We start from the raw sequence: 17,802 nt of genomic DNA on the forward strand, positions 1-17,802 counted from the left end.
ACAACAGAGAACAGACACAAACAGACACAAACATAGTTGAAAAAATATCAGTAATCATGGTAACACTTTATGGACTCAAAATATCCCAGAGTATCCCCTTCCAGACCATGGCAGGACATGGGAACAATACAGGGAATTTAATACAAAAGTACAAGACAGGGTAAACAATCACTAAACAATGATCCAATGGAAAACAGACAAAAACAGGGCAGTTGTATACAGGCATACACAGTTGAAAACAACCAGAAATCATAATAACACCTGACAATCAGAAGTTATCAGTAAATTTGACCACATCAGAGGCTAAAAAGCATATTGATGAAATGAGTCATCCATAAATACACTCATAGTTTAGACCAATAGAGAGCCTCGCTGTCAAATAGAACATCTTTGCTTTTTCATAAGGCATTTCTTTTTTGAGCAACACAAATTTATCAGGGATTACGTCTATCCAAGGCAGAGAAATTAATTAGGCAGTTAAAAAGTTCAGACGTCATGAAAAATGCACCTTGAATAAAATATATGACAGAAAAATGTACGATTCTTCTTTGTGTCACACTACTCACCACCAAATTAAAATGCAATGAAATGCCTTATGCTGCCTTAAAACGATTCTGAAAAAAATCTGACAGACTGCCGCTCAGAAAGTGACATGAAACTAATGAGGTGAATTTTACCGTTTCAGGAAGGAAGCCTAATTAATCAGAAAGAAAAATAGATTTTATGTAATGGCGGTTAGAAAAATTGCCTCCTCGTAATTAAAAAGATTAAAGCCATCTACCTTGGGAGGGTGACGGCTAAATGGGTGATGGGGAAAAAAATACCTACTCATCACTCGCTCACACCTTTCACCTCAGATTCACAGTAGACATGGGCATTTGCTTGCGCGCGTATTTGTTATGCTTACCTCAGGGGAGCGCTGCATTGTGAGCTAACTGTGTGAGAGGCAGGCTATTTGCATATAAATCTACAAAAATGCAAAGGGTGAGTGGACCCCGAGGTAAATACATTCGCTGCAGTGTTTTGCAATTTACACTGTTTGATCACTGATTAATTTTCACCCACTCCGGATAGCTCTCAAGGTTAAACAGTGCAGCAGTGAGGAAGCGTGGGATAAGACTGGTGATGTAGACGTTTGGCAGAGCTCAGTCTTATGTAGTTTTTTTTTTTTTTTTCAGCCAAATAGAATCCGCTTTTAAGCTACCTTGGAGTCAGTCATTAGCTGCAATAATAGCAATTTTTAACATCTTATGTGATTATGAAATAGATAATAAACATTTAAAGACATGGGAATGGAAAATATTGGATATTCAACATGTCACAAATATCTTACTCTTAATTTTCACAAGTTTTTGGAAACAAACAGCATCTGAGGTCTTGTTCTCTTTCATACTGTGGTGTGCTGGACAGGCAACATAAAGAATGGGTGCTCTGTGCATCTGTCCAGACTGGTCAGGAGAGAAGGCTCAGTTGTCGGACCTGAGCTGGACTCCTCAATTTCAGGGACTAAGAGAGGAGTTCTGAGAAACCTTGTCCTTGACAATGCTCTCACCAGGCAGAGGAGTAAGTTTGTTGCCAGATTGCTGTCCGACTCTTGATGAAAGGTCATACAGCTGTACTGATCCACCCAGCAGTGGGTGTAATGCTGTTTCTCTTATCATTGGATTGCCTAAATACCACTATGTCTATCAATTTTCCAAAATGTGTTACTTTTGTGTTGCCTCAAATTAAAACGCAGACAACTTGTGCTTCCTCCCTTATATAATCCCACCAAAAATGTAATGCTGTGTCTTGCTGAAGTTAAAACCTGTGGGTTTTAAAATAGTTTAGAGCACTGAGGAACATTACAAGACCAAACAATGGCCAGAACTGTCGATAATGACCTGCTGCCAATTATGTGAAATATCTGAGAGACATGGAATTCTCATTAGACTATGCCAAGTATGTCCATAAATAAAAGAACTGCTCAAGGGGAAAGAAGGTCTGTGGAAAGAATGAATAGATAAATACAACACACACACACACACACACACACACACACACAAATATAAATATAAATATATAAATATATTTCCAAAGCAAAAGTAAGTACCTCAGGGGCCAAATATCAATTGCAAAGCCCATTACTTGCATGGGATGAGTAGAGGCAATGGAGAACAGAGGGGACTCGGAGCAATAAAACCATACGACTCACATTAGGGTGGGGGGAGATGAAATGCCAGGGCTGAAGAAAATGGGATTATGAAGCTGCCCCCGAGGCAAATAAATATCTCTGAAAAGTATCTCTTGCTCAAGGATGATTCAACAGCAGTGGGGGCAAAGAAAAATAAAAAAAAATACTGCATGCATTTCTCTGCATCTCCCTAACCCCTACTTTCTTCCTGGTCCTCCATCTCCACCACTATGCCCTCTGTCTTCTTCTGCTCCTTCTATTATAGGTGATCATTAAAAGCTGGTTAGATGAAAAGAAAAAAAAAAGGAGCAAGATTAATGCGGTAGAAAGGAGATTAATCCAGCAGTTTAAATCTGTGGCCTGCACACCACCTTTCTCTCTCTCTTCTTTTCTTTTCCTTTCTTTTCTTTCCTTTTGAAATTCCCAGCAACAGCGAGAAATAGAGGGAAGAAAAAGGAGAGAGCAAGAAAAATCCCTCCCGCTTGATGTCACACCCGGCTTTGAGCATGCTAACGAGGAGACGCTCCAGCATAAACCAAGCCGTCTTCTGAAGAGAATTTCAGCAAAAAAGAAAAGGAAGAAGGCTTTGGGGGCAGGAAAAGGGGAGAGGCAAAGGGAGCCGTAATTAACATAAGATCAGGCTGTGTAGTGCTGATACAGGAAAGGCCAAAAGCTGCTCTGCGAAGCAGCTAAAAGACCAGTTAGCCCACCTTTTCAAGGGTTTCATGGCGTCCAAAGGTCTGGTTGCATAACTTGTGTTATGCAACACAAGTGTGTTAACTGGAAATAGTAGCCGTTTTTAGTCTGTGGAATTTTCTTGATTGTCACTATGCCACTTGTGGTTCTGTGCTATGAAGAAAATCAGTCTATTGTGGTGAATTTACAAATAGTATGTCCAAATCCATTCAATCCTTTCTAACAATGAGTTCATATAGGGCACTATTTTTTTAACTTTACAACAAGCATACCCTATATTTACATTACAGAGAGACTTACAATCAGTATTTACAGGGACAGTCCCCCCCCTGGAGCAACTTAGGGTTAAGTGTCTTGCTCAGGGACACAATGGTAGTAGGTGGGATTTGAACTTGGATCTTCTGGTTCATAGGCGAGTGTTTTACCTACTAGACTACTACCACCATAGTGTTCACTACTATAAGATGAGGTGTCCTCAAGATTTTCATAAATAAATAGATAAAATAAGAAAGAAGCACAATCTTGACTGATGTGAGAAATTGGTGGGCGCATGTTTAAATCATCCAGAATGAGAAAGAATGCGTGCATGAATGCTGTTAATCATCATGTTCTGCATTTGCATGGCTAATTTATGGAAATCGTAAGAGTGCCTTACCAAACAAGACCCATATTTTGCACATAGCACTCTGCTTTGCCCAAGTTAGAAAATAGTGCCCAAATAGAGTCAGGTTGATGAAATTACCTTCTGTAGTTCCTGTGAGCGAGCGAGCGAGCGAGCGAGCTATCTATCTATCTATCTATCTATCTATCTATCTATCTATCTATCTATCTATCTATCTATCTATCTATCTATCTATCTATCTATCTATCTATCTATCTATCTATCTATCTATCTATCTATCTATCTATCTATACACAAATCAGACTTTAGCACTCTGTACTATAAGGTGCTCCAAGTATATACCACACTTTCTTTTTTCCTTAACTCACAGCAAAATTTGTCTCATGACTGACGCCCAGTGAACAGTATGTGGGGATGGTGCTTTTTTCAAGGGTGCCTCAGTCACACTGTTGGTTCAGGATTTAAACCCACAACCATCCGGATAGAAAGTCTGCTTCTGTAGCTGCTGGACCACCATTGTTTGCACCAATTCAAACCCTTTCATGCTGCAAACCCCGTGGGTTTTGCCATGCAAAGTCATCTTCATGAATCTTACAGTATAAAACTGTGGAAACTGAATAGAAGAGGAAACTGCCAACAAGATTTGCTGCTCTGTTTAGTGTTTTTTTTTTTTTTTCAGTGTAAGCTTGTTGTGCACTTGTATGCCTTCTGAATAGTGTTATTGCTGTCTGCCTCTGCATCTACTGTGTCACCCTTTGTGCAGTACACATATAATAATACACCTTCAGAGAGCCTCTTGGTATGCCACTGTTGTCTGAACATCACACAACAGTAATGCCACTGGTCATGTCAGGGGGATTCAAACCTTATCTCTTATGTTTTATGGTTCACACCTTTGGAGTACTGTTTTAAGTATGGCTGTTAAATTAACAAATTTCAGTGATTAATTTATAAGTATTTAACATGCAAAAATTAATTCATACAATTGTAACAGCTCCGTTGGTCCAGCCTAAAACACAGATGTGAAATTAATCCTAACCGGAGACAATTCCTTCATAACGATGGACACAGACTGTGAAGTTTTTGGGTTTACATTATTTACATTCTTATTTACATTTATTACTTACATCTTCAAGTTGAGACATGGTTGTTGTGCTCAAACATGGGTGTGTGTCCATGAGGCAATTGTGCCCTGACACTTATTTTTCACATACCCATAGAGTGAGATTTATTTGCAATCAGATATATTGCATGTATATGTGCCATTACAAAATGTGTGAGTAATGCCTTAAATGGGAGTCAATTGACAACCCAGTTTTTTAGATAGGACATGCTAGATGAATATATCAAATGCTCCATTAGCAAGTAAAATTGTCTAAGCAATGCAACTGAGTAAAGTTTACAGAAAGGACCAAAACCACTTCAAGACAACGTTTTTCAAAATGTTGACTCAATTATTTTACTTGATTTCACCTATTAAGTCAATAAATTCTAACATTTTGGCGCAAACGTTTGTGAAAAATACTCAGAGAATGGGAATCCAATGTCTGAATACCCATTAAACTGTTTCTCAACAGTTTTTCAATCAAGAACAAGGCCAGAAACAAGCAAGTGGGAATGAGAAAGACAGAGAGCACAACAAAAAAGCAATACCCGATTTGCGGGCCACATCTGGTCATTTTGTGAAAAAACAAGATCCCGAACTAGGGACGATTTCTTTTTCGTTCACTCTGCTCTTCTCTCTATTCTCCACGCCACTGCTGGGCCGCCTCCCTTATGAATCAACATGCCAGGGGAGATTTAGCCACATTTGTACCAAGCCTTGCAAAACAAAGTTTCTGCTGCCCGCTGCAGCCCACATGATGAGCGGCAGACCCATGCATAGGGAAGTTAATGCATGTGCTGCTTTTTCACAAGCAGACGGGAAGTCTTGTACCTTTTGGTTACCAGGAAACAGTGAGAACTGATGGGAAGGAGGGAGGAGGGGTGGCAGTTCTGCTACAAATATGTTGTGAGTTCCTGCAGAACGGGAATGGAATAGTAATGTGTGATGATATGCAAATGAGAGGAAGAAGGGGAGGGGGAATTTTTCTTTTCCAACTTTCAAAATGAGATGTAAGAACAATTTTCACAACAACACACACACACACACACACACACACACACACACACACACACACACACACACACGCATTCATACATACATATATACATACCCATTCTTCATGTAAGATGACTATGGGCAGTGGGTTGATTCAGACATGCTTCTCATGTGAGTCTGGGAAATGAGAAATATTGCCGTTTGTAAATAATCTGAAGAAAGTGAGAGTCAATGCATGTGGTGTAATTTACCCATGGCTTTAAAATATGCATAACTGCCATTGCCAAGTGAGTGCATGCATTAAGTGCTCTTCCTGACAACTGTCTTTTCAACTACCCTCTCAGACGTGACCTTCAGAGATCAAACAAAGCTCTCCAGCTTGATTTCCCCACAGTCTTCTAAATGGAAGAACTGTACTGACAAGAGGGGCAGGAGAAATTGTTCTACGAGCCCTAATGCCGCTATATGATCTCCATCTGTATGCTTCCGCTGAGGTGGAAGAGGAGGCTGGTGTCCACTGTCTTTATTGCAGTTTATTAATTCTCCAGCCATGTTTGAATCCATCAAGTGTCCTGCAGAGGTTTTAAAATAGGCCATTTGGTAAGGTTGCCGGGTTAATGGCTGCGTAATTGAAGACCATCCCACCCAAGACTGTGTTACTGCTCATCTCACTGAATGGCAATGATGGCGGCATGTTTGCTGGTGGGCAGATAATTAAATTGGACCCAGTGACCACAGGCTGGACTCGGCTGCTTGGGGTTCGCTTTTGATCTTTAGCACGTTCAGCTTGAGCCTGATTATGACAACAATTCAACACGTTTCTCCTGAACGCTGATGTCACCAAGGTTTTCCTTCCCCAGCGCTGCTGCGCTCCCACCTATCTTCGTTACCCCTTCTGTGCTGTCCAAGTATTTTTCCAAAATGATAAGCAAGAAACCAGATCACTGCTCTCACATTCAAAGAACTTGGATGGATCACCAGGCAAAGAGGAATCATCAGTTTCCAATTGCGAGATCGAGACTGGCGGCAGCGGAGGCATCTCTTGTGCTGTTTTCCACTTGGTTTTACGTACCTGATATAATCCCTCGAGGTCTGTTGGTGAGAAAGCCTGTGAATGTGTGTGTGTGTGTGTGTTTGTATTCTTGTTCTGTAACCTTTCCTTTGATTTCTTTTTTTTTTAACCTTGCTGCACTGCTTTCTTTATTTTTTCTTCACTTCCTCAGGTGCAAACTTTTAATATTAGGAATTCATTTCTGGTACAAGATGGATTTCTTTGGAAGCAGTGCTTTTATCAATTTTTAAACATTTCAATAAGGCTGGGAGATGGAAGGACTTGAGCAATAAATTCCGTATAAGGCAGCCACCAGCGGGGGAACATGATAAAGCAATCAGAACCGCTTCCCCATCACTCCTGTCTTTGTTGGGGGAAAAGGTGTGGTGGGGTAGTGGACAGAAACAGAAAAAAATTTGCGGTTGGGTGAGGGAAGATTCACAGCCCTTGTGGCCACATCTGGCTCCCTTGAGAAATTAGATGCCAAACACTCAGGCAGAATATGTAACTCTCTAAGTGGGCTGGTATGCACCAATTTGCATGAACTGAGGTTTTGAACAGAAAATATATCCAATGGTATATTGAAAAAAAATGAATGTTGAAAAAATCAGTTGCGTTAAGGGGCAATTTCAGGGAACTGCAGTGGAATAAAACTTGCTTAATCGTGCTTAATCATCATTTTTGTAATGGAAAAACCTCTGGGGTCTAGGGATTTTGTACTGAACCTCTATAAACTACACTATCCAGGGGTCACTGCCTGGCCCACCAGAAATCTTCACAAAGCACGTGAATGGGCAGTTAGGAGTAAGCCCCTCCCCCTGATGAATGCTCTGCCTCCTCCCCGGTTTTTTCTTAGCTATGCGGCAGCATGAATTCGGGAGAGGCGCTTACCTCCTACCACCAGGGACAGAATTTGGCGTTATGTGACGTTATGCAGCACTGAGAAGAGGGGATCGCAGCTGCCTGCTAAAAATGCACATTTGTGGTTGCAATTGCAGCAAGAAAACATGTCATTCTGCCAGTGTGGCATTATACGCAATGACTTCAGCATGAACTATGTGATGTGACAAAAGAAATGTAGTATTTTCTTTTTCTGTGACAATGCGTACTAGAGAGAGAGAGACCAATTGAACAAGACTGACGATAAAGTAATTACGATAAAGTAAGCAAGAGTCGGAAGGCTTGAGCTTTAGGGCATTGCATGAACTTTAAATCTACTTTCACCCCTGCCACAGCCAGAGAGAATTCTGACACATACCTTTACCCCCCGATTACTGAGCAGTCGGCATAATTAATAAGATAATAATGCGAAGGCCTCATTTTAGCCTGCTGACGGTGTCCAACAGACACAAGGCTTGCGCGAAAGTGGCACGTTTTGGCTCCTTGCTCTCTTGGAATGGAAACAAGTCATTACTTTAGTCTGGTGCTCTTCATCCGTCTAATACGGCCCTGAGGTCTGCCGTGTCCCAGTGATGCATTTTTGAGAGGGGGTGATTTGCCGAAATTATCGCAGAGGCTCTCTTGGCATCACTAACACATGCTACGAACACCTCCGAGGGAATGGTTTTTAAAAATGGCTCACGTATTTATAACTCTCCGTTTTACACTTCCCTCATTTTTTTTTTTTTTTTCGTTCCCATGCCCCGACTTCTGCCTCTGGCACGTCATTATAATCATTTAGCTTCTGTCTCTCTCGAAACGGGCCATTTCTTCTGAATGGGGCCTGGTACGCTGATATGCTGATGCGTGACTCGTCAGAGGCCACGTCAGAGGTGTCAGATCCACTCATCCAGTGTCAGAAGTTCCCGGCAGACGGCAGCCACGCATCTGAAAGACCTCGAGCAAACTCAAATTCGACTTTCTCGGCAGCCAACCAGGACCGACGAGCGGGGCTGTCATGTGGACAGCCCCTCACCCTCTCTTTTACTTTGTCCTCTTTTTTTCTTCTCCTTTCCCACCAGTGCTTGCCATTTGATTCATGCCACGAGGGGAAGGATCTGGCATGTGTTGGGAATGTGAAGGGACCCGCGCCGCCCTGCGGCCGATGTGAAATGCGCGTAGCAGGCACACGAGGCACGGTGGCTCCTCTTCAATCACGCTCATCTTATCCTGGACCCTTAAAAAAGAAGAGGCGGCAGAGCCCTGGAGAACTTTTTGTTTTCCGGCAATCAAACATCCATCTTCAGGCGGAGGTGCAACTCCCTTGCCTGGTGACCACAGGCTACGTTCGGGGTACAGAAACAGGAAGCCGTAGCGTGGCTCGGGCAAGGCCGCTGATTTATGGGCTTTTCTGTGTGTCACAACGGGAGAACGGCTTTTGTAAGAACGAATCTGCCTGTAATTTATCAACCCCGCAACCACCCTTCCACCCCCTTTCTTCCCCACCCCCCTTGTCCTCCCAAGTGTGAGTGGGTTGCAGGGCAGGCAGTGATAAAAGGAATTGTAAGAAGCTGAAGAGCGTGATGGCTCCTGCGAACAAGGGTACCTTGGGTAATGAATGAACTTTCGCGGCACTCCACTTGGTGCATGGAATAATCATGATTGCTCATGAATGCATAACTGAAGGTGAGAGAGATTAGCGGTCCTCGGTGACCACATGCAAACAGACCAAATGTGGGACAGGTCGTACGTCTCCGCGAGACTGCGTGGGACAAGTTACCAGTGGAAATGAGGTTACATGAAACTTTGATAGGATGTTGTTCTCTCATCTAAACTATGTTCTCGAAATTAAATTGCACAGAACACCAGTTAGACTGTAAAATAATGCTTGGCCCATGTTCTTTTTTTTTTTTTTGCCATGTGCTAGTGTCTAGATTTTACCTTATTTGTGAAGCTTTTCCAAAAAAGGTTCACTGGAGAGCGTTGGAGAAAATCCACTTGTTGTCACTGAAAAAAAAAACATTCAATATAGATAAGTTGCTTGTGTGTTCCAAATCTATGCTTGTGACAAGCCGATCTTCACTCACATGTACAGCACTGTACCTTCTGTTCCCATAGACAGTGTCAATTACTGATTCCAGGGGCAGTGGTGGCGTAGCGACCCAGTAATCAAAAGGTTGCCGGTTCGAATCCCGATCCGCCAAGGTGCCACCATCTCCTAACACTGCTCCCCCGGGCTCCTGTCATAGGACACATTCTGTTGTGTGCTGCGCTGCAGTGTATCACAATCACTTCAATTTCACTTTTTTCACTTCACTTTATTACACAGTCACCTAGTCAAGCATCAGTTCAGTTCAGTTTACCTTAGTTAGGTTGTCCTAGTTAGGGTACCGGGCCCCTACACACAAATGGACCACTATAACCACATAACCACTACTATGGGGCAGTGGTGGTCTAGAAGTTAAGGAATCAGAAGATCTGCTGCAGTGTGTCACTTCTCTTTCACTTTCATTTCTGTATCAGTTGTACAATGCCACCGTCTGCGCAGCTTCTGTTTGTGCTGTCTGAGGAAGTGAATCAAGCACCCAGACCACCTCGCGAGTCCAATGAAGAGACCACCAGAGGGATCCTGGTTCCTGGCAATGAGCTGCTGACCTGACAACCCAGCATGAAATTTATCAGAGGATCATCATTACAGCCACCACCACCATTACGGCTTCAAATGGACCACTGGCATTATAATGGACATACAAGGTTGACCATGGTACTGGACTAAAACCTACACTGTCCTGTACCTCCAAACATGGACAGACTGCAGAAGGTTCAAAGTGTAGGTGGTGTAGGGCCTGTAGGGCCTGTCAAAGCCCATTGAGGCATACTGTATGTGATTTTGGGCTATATAAGAAATAAATGTTGTTGTTGTAATAGATGTTCTCTGGATACACTTGCAGATGGCCATCGCATCGCCTGTTCTAAACATGTGACTCCATACGTATGAGGCAGATCTTTTAGTAGTGCGGGTGGACCAGTGACCAAGAAAATGCCTTTTCTCAATCTGCAGGATGTGCAAGGCGGGATAACTGTTCACCATACCATCCACTAAGTAATAGCAGTCAAATGTCAAACTGACATTCTGGGGAAGTTGGAGTCTATCCAAGGCAGGAACAGACACTAGACAAGGAACTGATAGATGTGTGTTGACAAAGTTGGTCTCATCCTCTATGCCTCTATGCTTTTTGTTGGAACATCTGCCAAATGAACGTATGTAAGTGTGATGAAAAATGTAACAGACGGTGAAATGTGAACAAACAGGCCAGTCCAGAGTTGACAGAGGACAGAGGACATTTGCCGTGTGCAAATGATCTGATGAAATCTGTACCGTCTGATTGTGCATTCATTTTATGGCATATTTTCATGGGCTACCATGGCATTGCTGTGCATAACAATAAGCAAGCAAGAATTTTGCATATATCATACTGTCCTGACATTTTAAGAGGAGCAAAATAAGCGATCTACTTGAAGATGGAATCTACTTGTACAGCAGCTGCACATACCCATTTTTGTTTGTTAGGAGCTGCTGGGATGAAACTAAGTGTAAATTGTGAATCTAGATAAGCAGGCAATTTGGATGACATCAGAGCAACTTTCAAAAGTTTTTACTCCATGTAGGTGTCACGCTAGTTTGACATGGTGAGGAAGGAGATCTGGAACGATGGCTGGACATGGCGAGGAAGAAGAATGCATATGCACAACGTCACTAAACGGGTTAATAAATGGTGAACAGGACACAATGACCCAATGGCGAACAGACACAAACAGGGCAGCTTTATACAGTGAAACACAGGTGAAAACAACCAGGAAACATAATAAGACAGGAGCAACATGAAATCCTTACAATATGATGATAATTAAAGTTCAAGGGTAATGCAAATGATTCAACCTTTCTGGGAGAACTAAAACAAGGGGATGAGTAATAAAAGAGAGCAGGTATAGATGACAATGACGACTCATTTGGAAATAATTCTTGCCTACAAATAATATTCCTGTTGCCAAACTATGCCAAACTAAAACTATGAACAATGAAACATTGCATTAGAATGATCATTTTAGCCCAATGTATTATGTTTATTATACCATTAAATCTTGACATGACCAGATAGACTGAGCAGTTTTTTTTATTATTCTGAAATCCAGTAGGTGCCCTCGCCTCCTTTTGGACTCTGATCCACCTTTTCCCCCAAGACCACTTTCAATAAGAATAAATCTGGTTTCTCTAAGTAGTATCCCACGTGCCTCAATATATGGAGAACCGAGTTCACAGTGTGAAGGATTGTGCTGGGCTTTGCAAGGTTGTTTGCCTGGCTTAACTGTCTCATCCCTGTCACGGAAGAGACAGATGCCTGTGTGTGTGTGTGTGTGTGTGTGTGTGTGTGTGGTTTTGAGCTTTAGGCAAGTTCATAATATCTTGGTTTATGGAGGGGGTGCTCTCATTCCTCTGCTATATGTTCTAGATGATTTGCTAGATAGCTCAGACACACACTTACACACACACTGACAGAGTGTGAATAATAATAAAAAAAACTCAACCCACAACGGTGTATGTTCGAATTTTGATGTCACGCGCCGGAGAATCAACACAGCGCGCTACATCGCCACCTAGTGGAAATTGTTGAAAATTAGCATTACATAAAATAGTAAAATAGAACGGAGAAAAAAATTAAACGGAAAACAGAATAGGAAAATTTTACTTGGAATAGAACGGAAGGAAAATAAATCTAAGTCCAATTGTGTGCCTTTATTAGCAATTTGTCTGTATATTTTATTTAGATTTTGTGCTCAAATGTTCGATAACGTCAATAAAATCAACTAAGACTGATACATAAATATTCATTTAATTAATCCCAAATCAATTGAATTTATTTGATTCCACGATAGCTCGTCGTGATTTTTTTTTTTCGAATTAAAATCAGAAATAGAACTTCATTGACATTCATACGGCCAAAATCCCGTCGCCACGCCGCGCGCACGGCAGCGCGCCTCCGCCGGACCGAGGTGGTGACGGGGTGCGTGGACGGTCCCGGAAGCGCCAGCCTGCGGTGATTACACTCATACCCGCGCGTCTCATATACGCTTCTAATGAGCTCGAGTGTGACGTCAAACGGCGTGAAGAAAGTGACTTTTTTTTTTTTTTTTTTTTTTTGTGCCGCGTTCGTGGATTTTCGCGCATTAGGACGCCGAGGCGAAGCGCGCAGACGACTCGCGCTGAGCTGCGACCGGACAGCCGGTCCAAGTGGGCTCCGAGCCACACGCGAAGTTCAACTTCCGAGTGCGACGTCACGCCGCGTCGCTGCTTTTATTTCCAACTCTTCTCAGCCGCTTGATCTGGGGGAAAAAAAGGAGAGAATAATAATGGTGGCGACGCGGACCGACGCGGTGCGCGCCGGACGCGTGTGGTGAGCGGCGGCTGAAGGGGAGAGGGCTCTCCGCCTCTTGTACCCGGGCGCACGGGAACAAGGAGCCTTTGACGGCCGCTGGAAGAGAACCGGCGACGCATATCAATCAGCGCGTCCGCGGAGCGACGCGGGCGCACGGAACATGGAGTTGGTCTCGACGCGCAGCACAGCCTAAACTGCACTTTTTGTTTGTTCGCGCTGTGATGAACGGGGGATAGCAACCGTCCGGGGTAAAAAATAATAATTTATAATAGTAAATCACACGCACACACCGTGCGCGCCGGGCAGCGGAGCCCCTGGAAGCCTGCAGTGTCATCGATCCACCCTCGGGTCTCGGCACCGAGAGCAGCGGGGACAGAAGGTCCAGCATGACGGCCAGGACCCTGGTTCTGTTCGCCTGGTGCGCGGCGCTCCTCGCCGAGCTGCACTGCGCCGCGCCGGGGACCACCGCCGGGTCCGCGCTGCCCACCCCCGGCCCCGGGGACGGCGGCAGGAAGGACCCCGGCCAGACGTACACGTCCAGGCTGAAGAGGAGGACCCTGGCCGTGGACTTCGCCGTGCCGTCGCTGCTGCGCTACTACATGTCCATGTTCACGCGGCGGCCGCTGAACGGGGACTGCGTGACTCCCCACGGCTGCTACACGGTGCGCGCAACTTTGAGGATGAGCTGCGCGCCGCTGCAGAGGACCATCGCGAGTTTGCTGGACGCCAAGTCGGCCGCGATGGGCAGCGGCGAGGCCGGCGCGGGGAACGCGTCCAGCACCGGACAGCTCCCCTACCGACACCGGCGTCCCGCGGCCGAGGTCCTGAGCTTGGACCTGACCAAGGCCAGCAGGAAGTCCAACCAGGTGGTGGTGGAGATCGGAGAGGACAAGGTCAAGAGCGGCTGTGGCGGGCTGGCCGTCTACGAGGAGGACCCGGTGCTCCACCTGGAAATGGACCTGACGCGGATTTTGGAGTGGTGGCTGGGGGCGGAGGGGGGGCGCCTAAGGGTCCGGCTCATGCCCGAGCGGAAGGCGCAGGTTCCGGGGAGGGAGGAGAAGTACTCGGCTGCGATCCGAGCCTCGGACCCGCGCTTCTTCATGCAGATCGCATCGGGCGGTAAGAGAAGTTGTGGTTCTTTCACTTCAGGAAAAGAAAAAAAGTCTTTAGTCGAGCTTTAAACACAATATTATCAGCAAAATGGTTCTCTGGCCTTTGGATCTCCTGTAGAATAATCGAAAATTCACACATGCACCGTAGTTATCTAGTTATCTAGTTGACAGAGGGCATTCCCAAACGTTCATGGCGTTCCGTGATCTCCAAAAAGGTTCTAAATTAAACCAACAGATTGGCTGGCTATTTACCACAGTGGATAAAATGTTTTGGCATTACTCAGTCTCAGTCTCAACCAATTCCATCTTGTGGGTTTGTGGAGATGGCCAGTACTGTTGGGTTAAGGACCATCCAATGCATTTTTTAAAACCTGAGAGGATGAGTGAGGACCCGTAATTTCAGCGTGATAACCATGGTCAACGAATATTAAAAGAGCGCGATCGGAGGTGGTTTAAGTGTTTGCTGAAGTCGAATGAAAGAGAAGTGGACTTTTGAAGAGCTGCGTGGCCACGAGACTTCGAAAAGGCTGCAGTTCACAAGGTGAGCACAATGATTGGAAGAAGGTCACGTGGCCTCCTGAGTCTCACGGTCTGCTTTAGTTGATCAACTCTGGGTTCAGCAACATTCTGTGGCAATAATATGAAGTCAGCCCGACTGCCTGAATATACTGCATGGACGCGCTATTCCATCGTTCGAGATTTTCCAGTGCCAGGGTTCATCAGGGTTTAAGTGTGAAAGAATGGTTCTGGGGGCGTGAGGCATTATATTCCCACTCATGGGCTGGACACCACAGGGTCAGAGCGAGTCTTCAGAACGTGCTGGAGAAGACCTGCTTTTTGCCTCAACATAAAATCCCAGTGAAAAAGGAAATGAATATTGTTGTTAAATTTATTAAAACAATGATTCCGGACGCGTGCTTTAGTCAAAGCTAAAGTCGGTCCATCCAAAAATCGCACGGCACAGCGTTCTTTTTTTTTTTAGCATGGCAGTAAATATCTGGTTTCATTGTTAGAATGCACCGTGCATCTTGTGATCAGTCCTACGTTTGAGGGAGCTGGGTCTGCATGACTGTTGATATGTTTTGCTCCATACTGGATGTGCGTTGCTCTGTCTCCTTCTCTCTCTCTCTCTCTCTCTCTCTCACACACACACACTGACGCCCAGAAGAGGAATATTTATTGCTTCACACAAGACGCGCTGTGATGTTAGGAGACTCTGATGCTCAGTGAGGCTGCAGGAATGCGGGCATCTTTGTGTTTCTCTGGAAGGCCTCTGTGTGTTAGATTTTGAAGGCAGGGGTCTGGCGGGCAAGTAGAGTCTGATCATTTCTCGTTTGTACCGTCGGCCGAGAACCTCACTCCATGCTCACCCGAGTCAGGGAAGAGCGTGACTGTAACTAATGGCGCTGGCGTCGTGTGAAGCAGCGGGGGGAGTGGTTGAAACGGTTGTCATGTCTTCGCCACGGGCGGTCGTGACCCCTGCACCAGCAGTTTCACCTCCAGGTCAGGGGCTGATGGCCTCTACCACCTGCCAAAGCGAGTCGGAGACCTACTGACAGCGTTTTTCATCATCTTGATTGATGCTGCTCTCGTCGTCACCATTATACACTTAGCAAGAGGTCAAACAGAAGCTATTGTCATTTAATGTTCATTGGGGATTTGGGCCAGAGTCTCATAACTCTCTCACCCCAGTCCCACCTCAGACTGGCCGCCATTTACACTCCTATATGACAAAAGTCATTAGAACTGGGTGCAGCGCATCCTGACTCTAAAGTTGAGCGTATCTTCCATTGGGAGTTTCTGAGCTGGTGCTGCTTCTCGTGGGAGGGCTACTAATTAAATGATAATTACAAAACGTCATACAGCTCCCAAGACCAAGCTGACATCGGGATACGACTATATATAAAGCTTTGCAAAAACAAGACTACAACAATGGCCATCATTTGATGAATTTCAGCACCAGCAAGCCTTCTAGATGATGAGCCGGTGATTACAGTTTGCTTAACCTTATTATGACGTTACTGTTTGCAATTTTTGACCTACATTAGCTAATGCAAGTGATATTGGTGTGGTAGGATCGCAGTGGCCTCACAGTCGCAGTCAATTAGTAGATAACACATTCACCTACGGACCAGAAGACCACAACGTAACATGTTCAAAACCTTACTTTACTACCATTGTGTCCCTGAGCAAGGAACTTAACCCCAAGTGTCTCCTGGTGGACTGTCCCTGTCACTACTGTAAGTCGCTCAGGATAAGGGCGCCTGATAAATTCCGTAAATGTAAAATTTACACATCAACTTTGGAATGTGTGTGTGCATGTGTGTGTGTGTGTGTTTTAATGTGTTCTTATTGGTGGTTGCAGATACCAGTAAGCAGCGCAGACGAAATAAATAATGATTATGAAAAGAATAAGTGCACATTCTTTAACATTACGCCCAACCTCAAGTCAAATCCAAACCCACTTAGAACTCCAAAAGCATTTAATAGTCTTTTGGGGCTTAGATCGGAATTGATGTGCTTGGCGTCCCTGTGCAAGCATCACATTGACTTATTTTTCCCCCATCTCTACTTCTTACATAATGCATCTGTGTGCAGACATCTGCGCGCGCGTGTTCATTTGCCTCTTTGTGTGTGTGTGTGCGCGCGTTCTTTAACCATCTGCAAAATTAGACCACAACGCAGACCCTGAAAACAGAGAGTGTTGATCCAATTTTGATTCAATTACACCATTTTAAAACTTTGCCACACCTAACGCTGATGCCCAAGGCATGTTTTGGACAACAGGGACTCCCACTTGGCGCGCAGATGGAACACTGTTCTTAATAAAGCACTCATCCAGTGAATACTTACATAAAAGTCTGTTAAATTGGACAATTATTATTTAATTGCTGTCTGCAATTTGCATCACCAAAATGTTGACGCAAGGCCAACATGTTAAAATAAGCTTTTTCATGCTGTTGTTTCCCATCCCACCTGGAAGCCTTTTCGCATCATCCCAACAGCCATCTTAATTATTATTCTTATTATTACACGTATTATTTTTCCCCCTCCCTACACAGTGGATAATTTGGTGCAGTCGGGCATTTAGATAACGCTCACATTAGCCTATTATCACAGTTCAAGCTGTGCCCGGAACGCAGGGGTGAAATCCTGTTTGGTCTTTACAGTCAGAGCGGCAGAATTGCTTAGCCTCTTTGATGGCGGAGCATGACCTGTAAACTCGGGGGGAGAAAGCAAGTCGTCCGTTAAAAATGCCAGCGACGTCCTGGCCTGCCGCAGAGCGCGGGCCCATTGATTTTGATCCATCGCTTTTTTCCCGGCTGGGTGGCTGGCTCCTTAGGACTCTTGGAGGACTCTCAAGTAAAGGAAGTTAATTATTTGTGGCATCAAATTCTTACTGCAACCATGAAGAAATAGTGTTATTTAAATTGCTACAGTGTTGAAATTGGAAATCTTCTTAGTTTGGATACCAAGCATTAGCAATTTCCCCTAAGAAATATTCAATTTAATGGGGTAGGGTGGCAACTAAATATTAGATAGGTTACATCACCTTTACTATTTAGTATGGTTGAGGTGGTGCTGTACCGTTATTAGGATCGTGCCACAGTTTTGCATATATGAATGACTGTCTAGACAAGATATACCTTAAAAACCTGTTACTGTGCATTTCTTCATTGTAAGGAAAGAAAAACAGCCATCAGAACTAATTGTGGTGTCACTTGAAATGATT

At 44.3% G+C, this 17,802-nt stretch overlaps 1 protein-coding gene and 1 long non-coding RNA gene across 2 annotated transcripts in view; one reads left to right on the plus strand and one right to left on the minus strand.

Annotated features, from left to right (window-relative positions):
• Positions 1-5,400: 5,400 nt before the first annotated feature.
• LOC114800224 (uncharacterized) lies at positions 5,401-9,756 on the minus strand. Its single transcript, XR_003751362.1, has 3 exons — positions 9,626-9,756; positions 9,464-9,529; positions 5,401-5,769 (listed from the first exon to the last, which is right to left on the minus strand). It is a non-coding gene; the product is annotated as an uncharacterized LOC114800224 (long non-coding RNA).
• Positions 9,757-12,765: 3,009 nt separating this feature from the next.
• The window catches only part of alk (ALK receptor tyrosine kinase), a 296,482-nt gene continuing 291,445 nt past the window's right edge, over positions 12,766-17,802 (plus strand). The window contains exon 1 of the mRNA XM_028997359.1: positions 12,766-14,076. Coding sequence (XP_028853192.1) covers positions 13,344-14,076 — 733 coding nt within the window. The 5' untranslated portion in view covers positions 12,766-13,343. The remainder of the gene's footprint in view (positions 14,077-17,802) is intronic.

Source organism: Denticeps clupeoides, chromosome 1, assembly GCF_900700375.1.
Source record: "Denticeps clupeoides chromosome 1, fDenClu1.1, whole genome shotgun sequence".
NCBI lineage: Eukaryota > Metazoa > Chordata > Actinopteri > Clupeiformes > Denticipitidae > Denticeps > Denticeps clupeoides.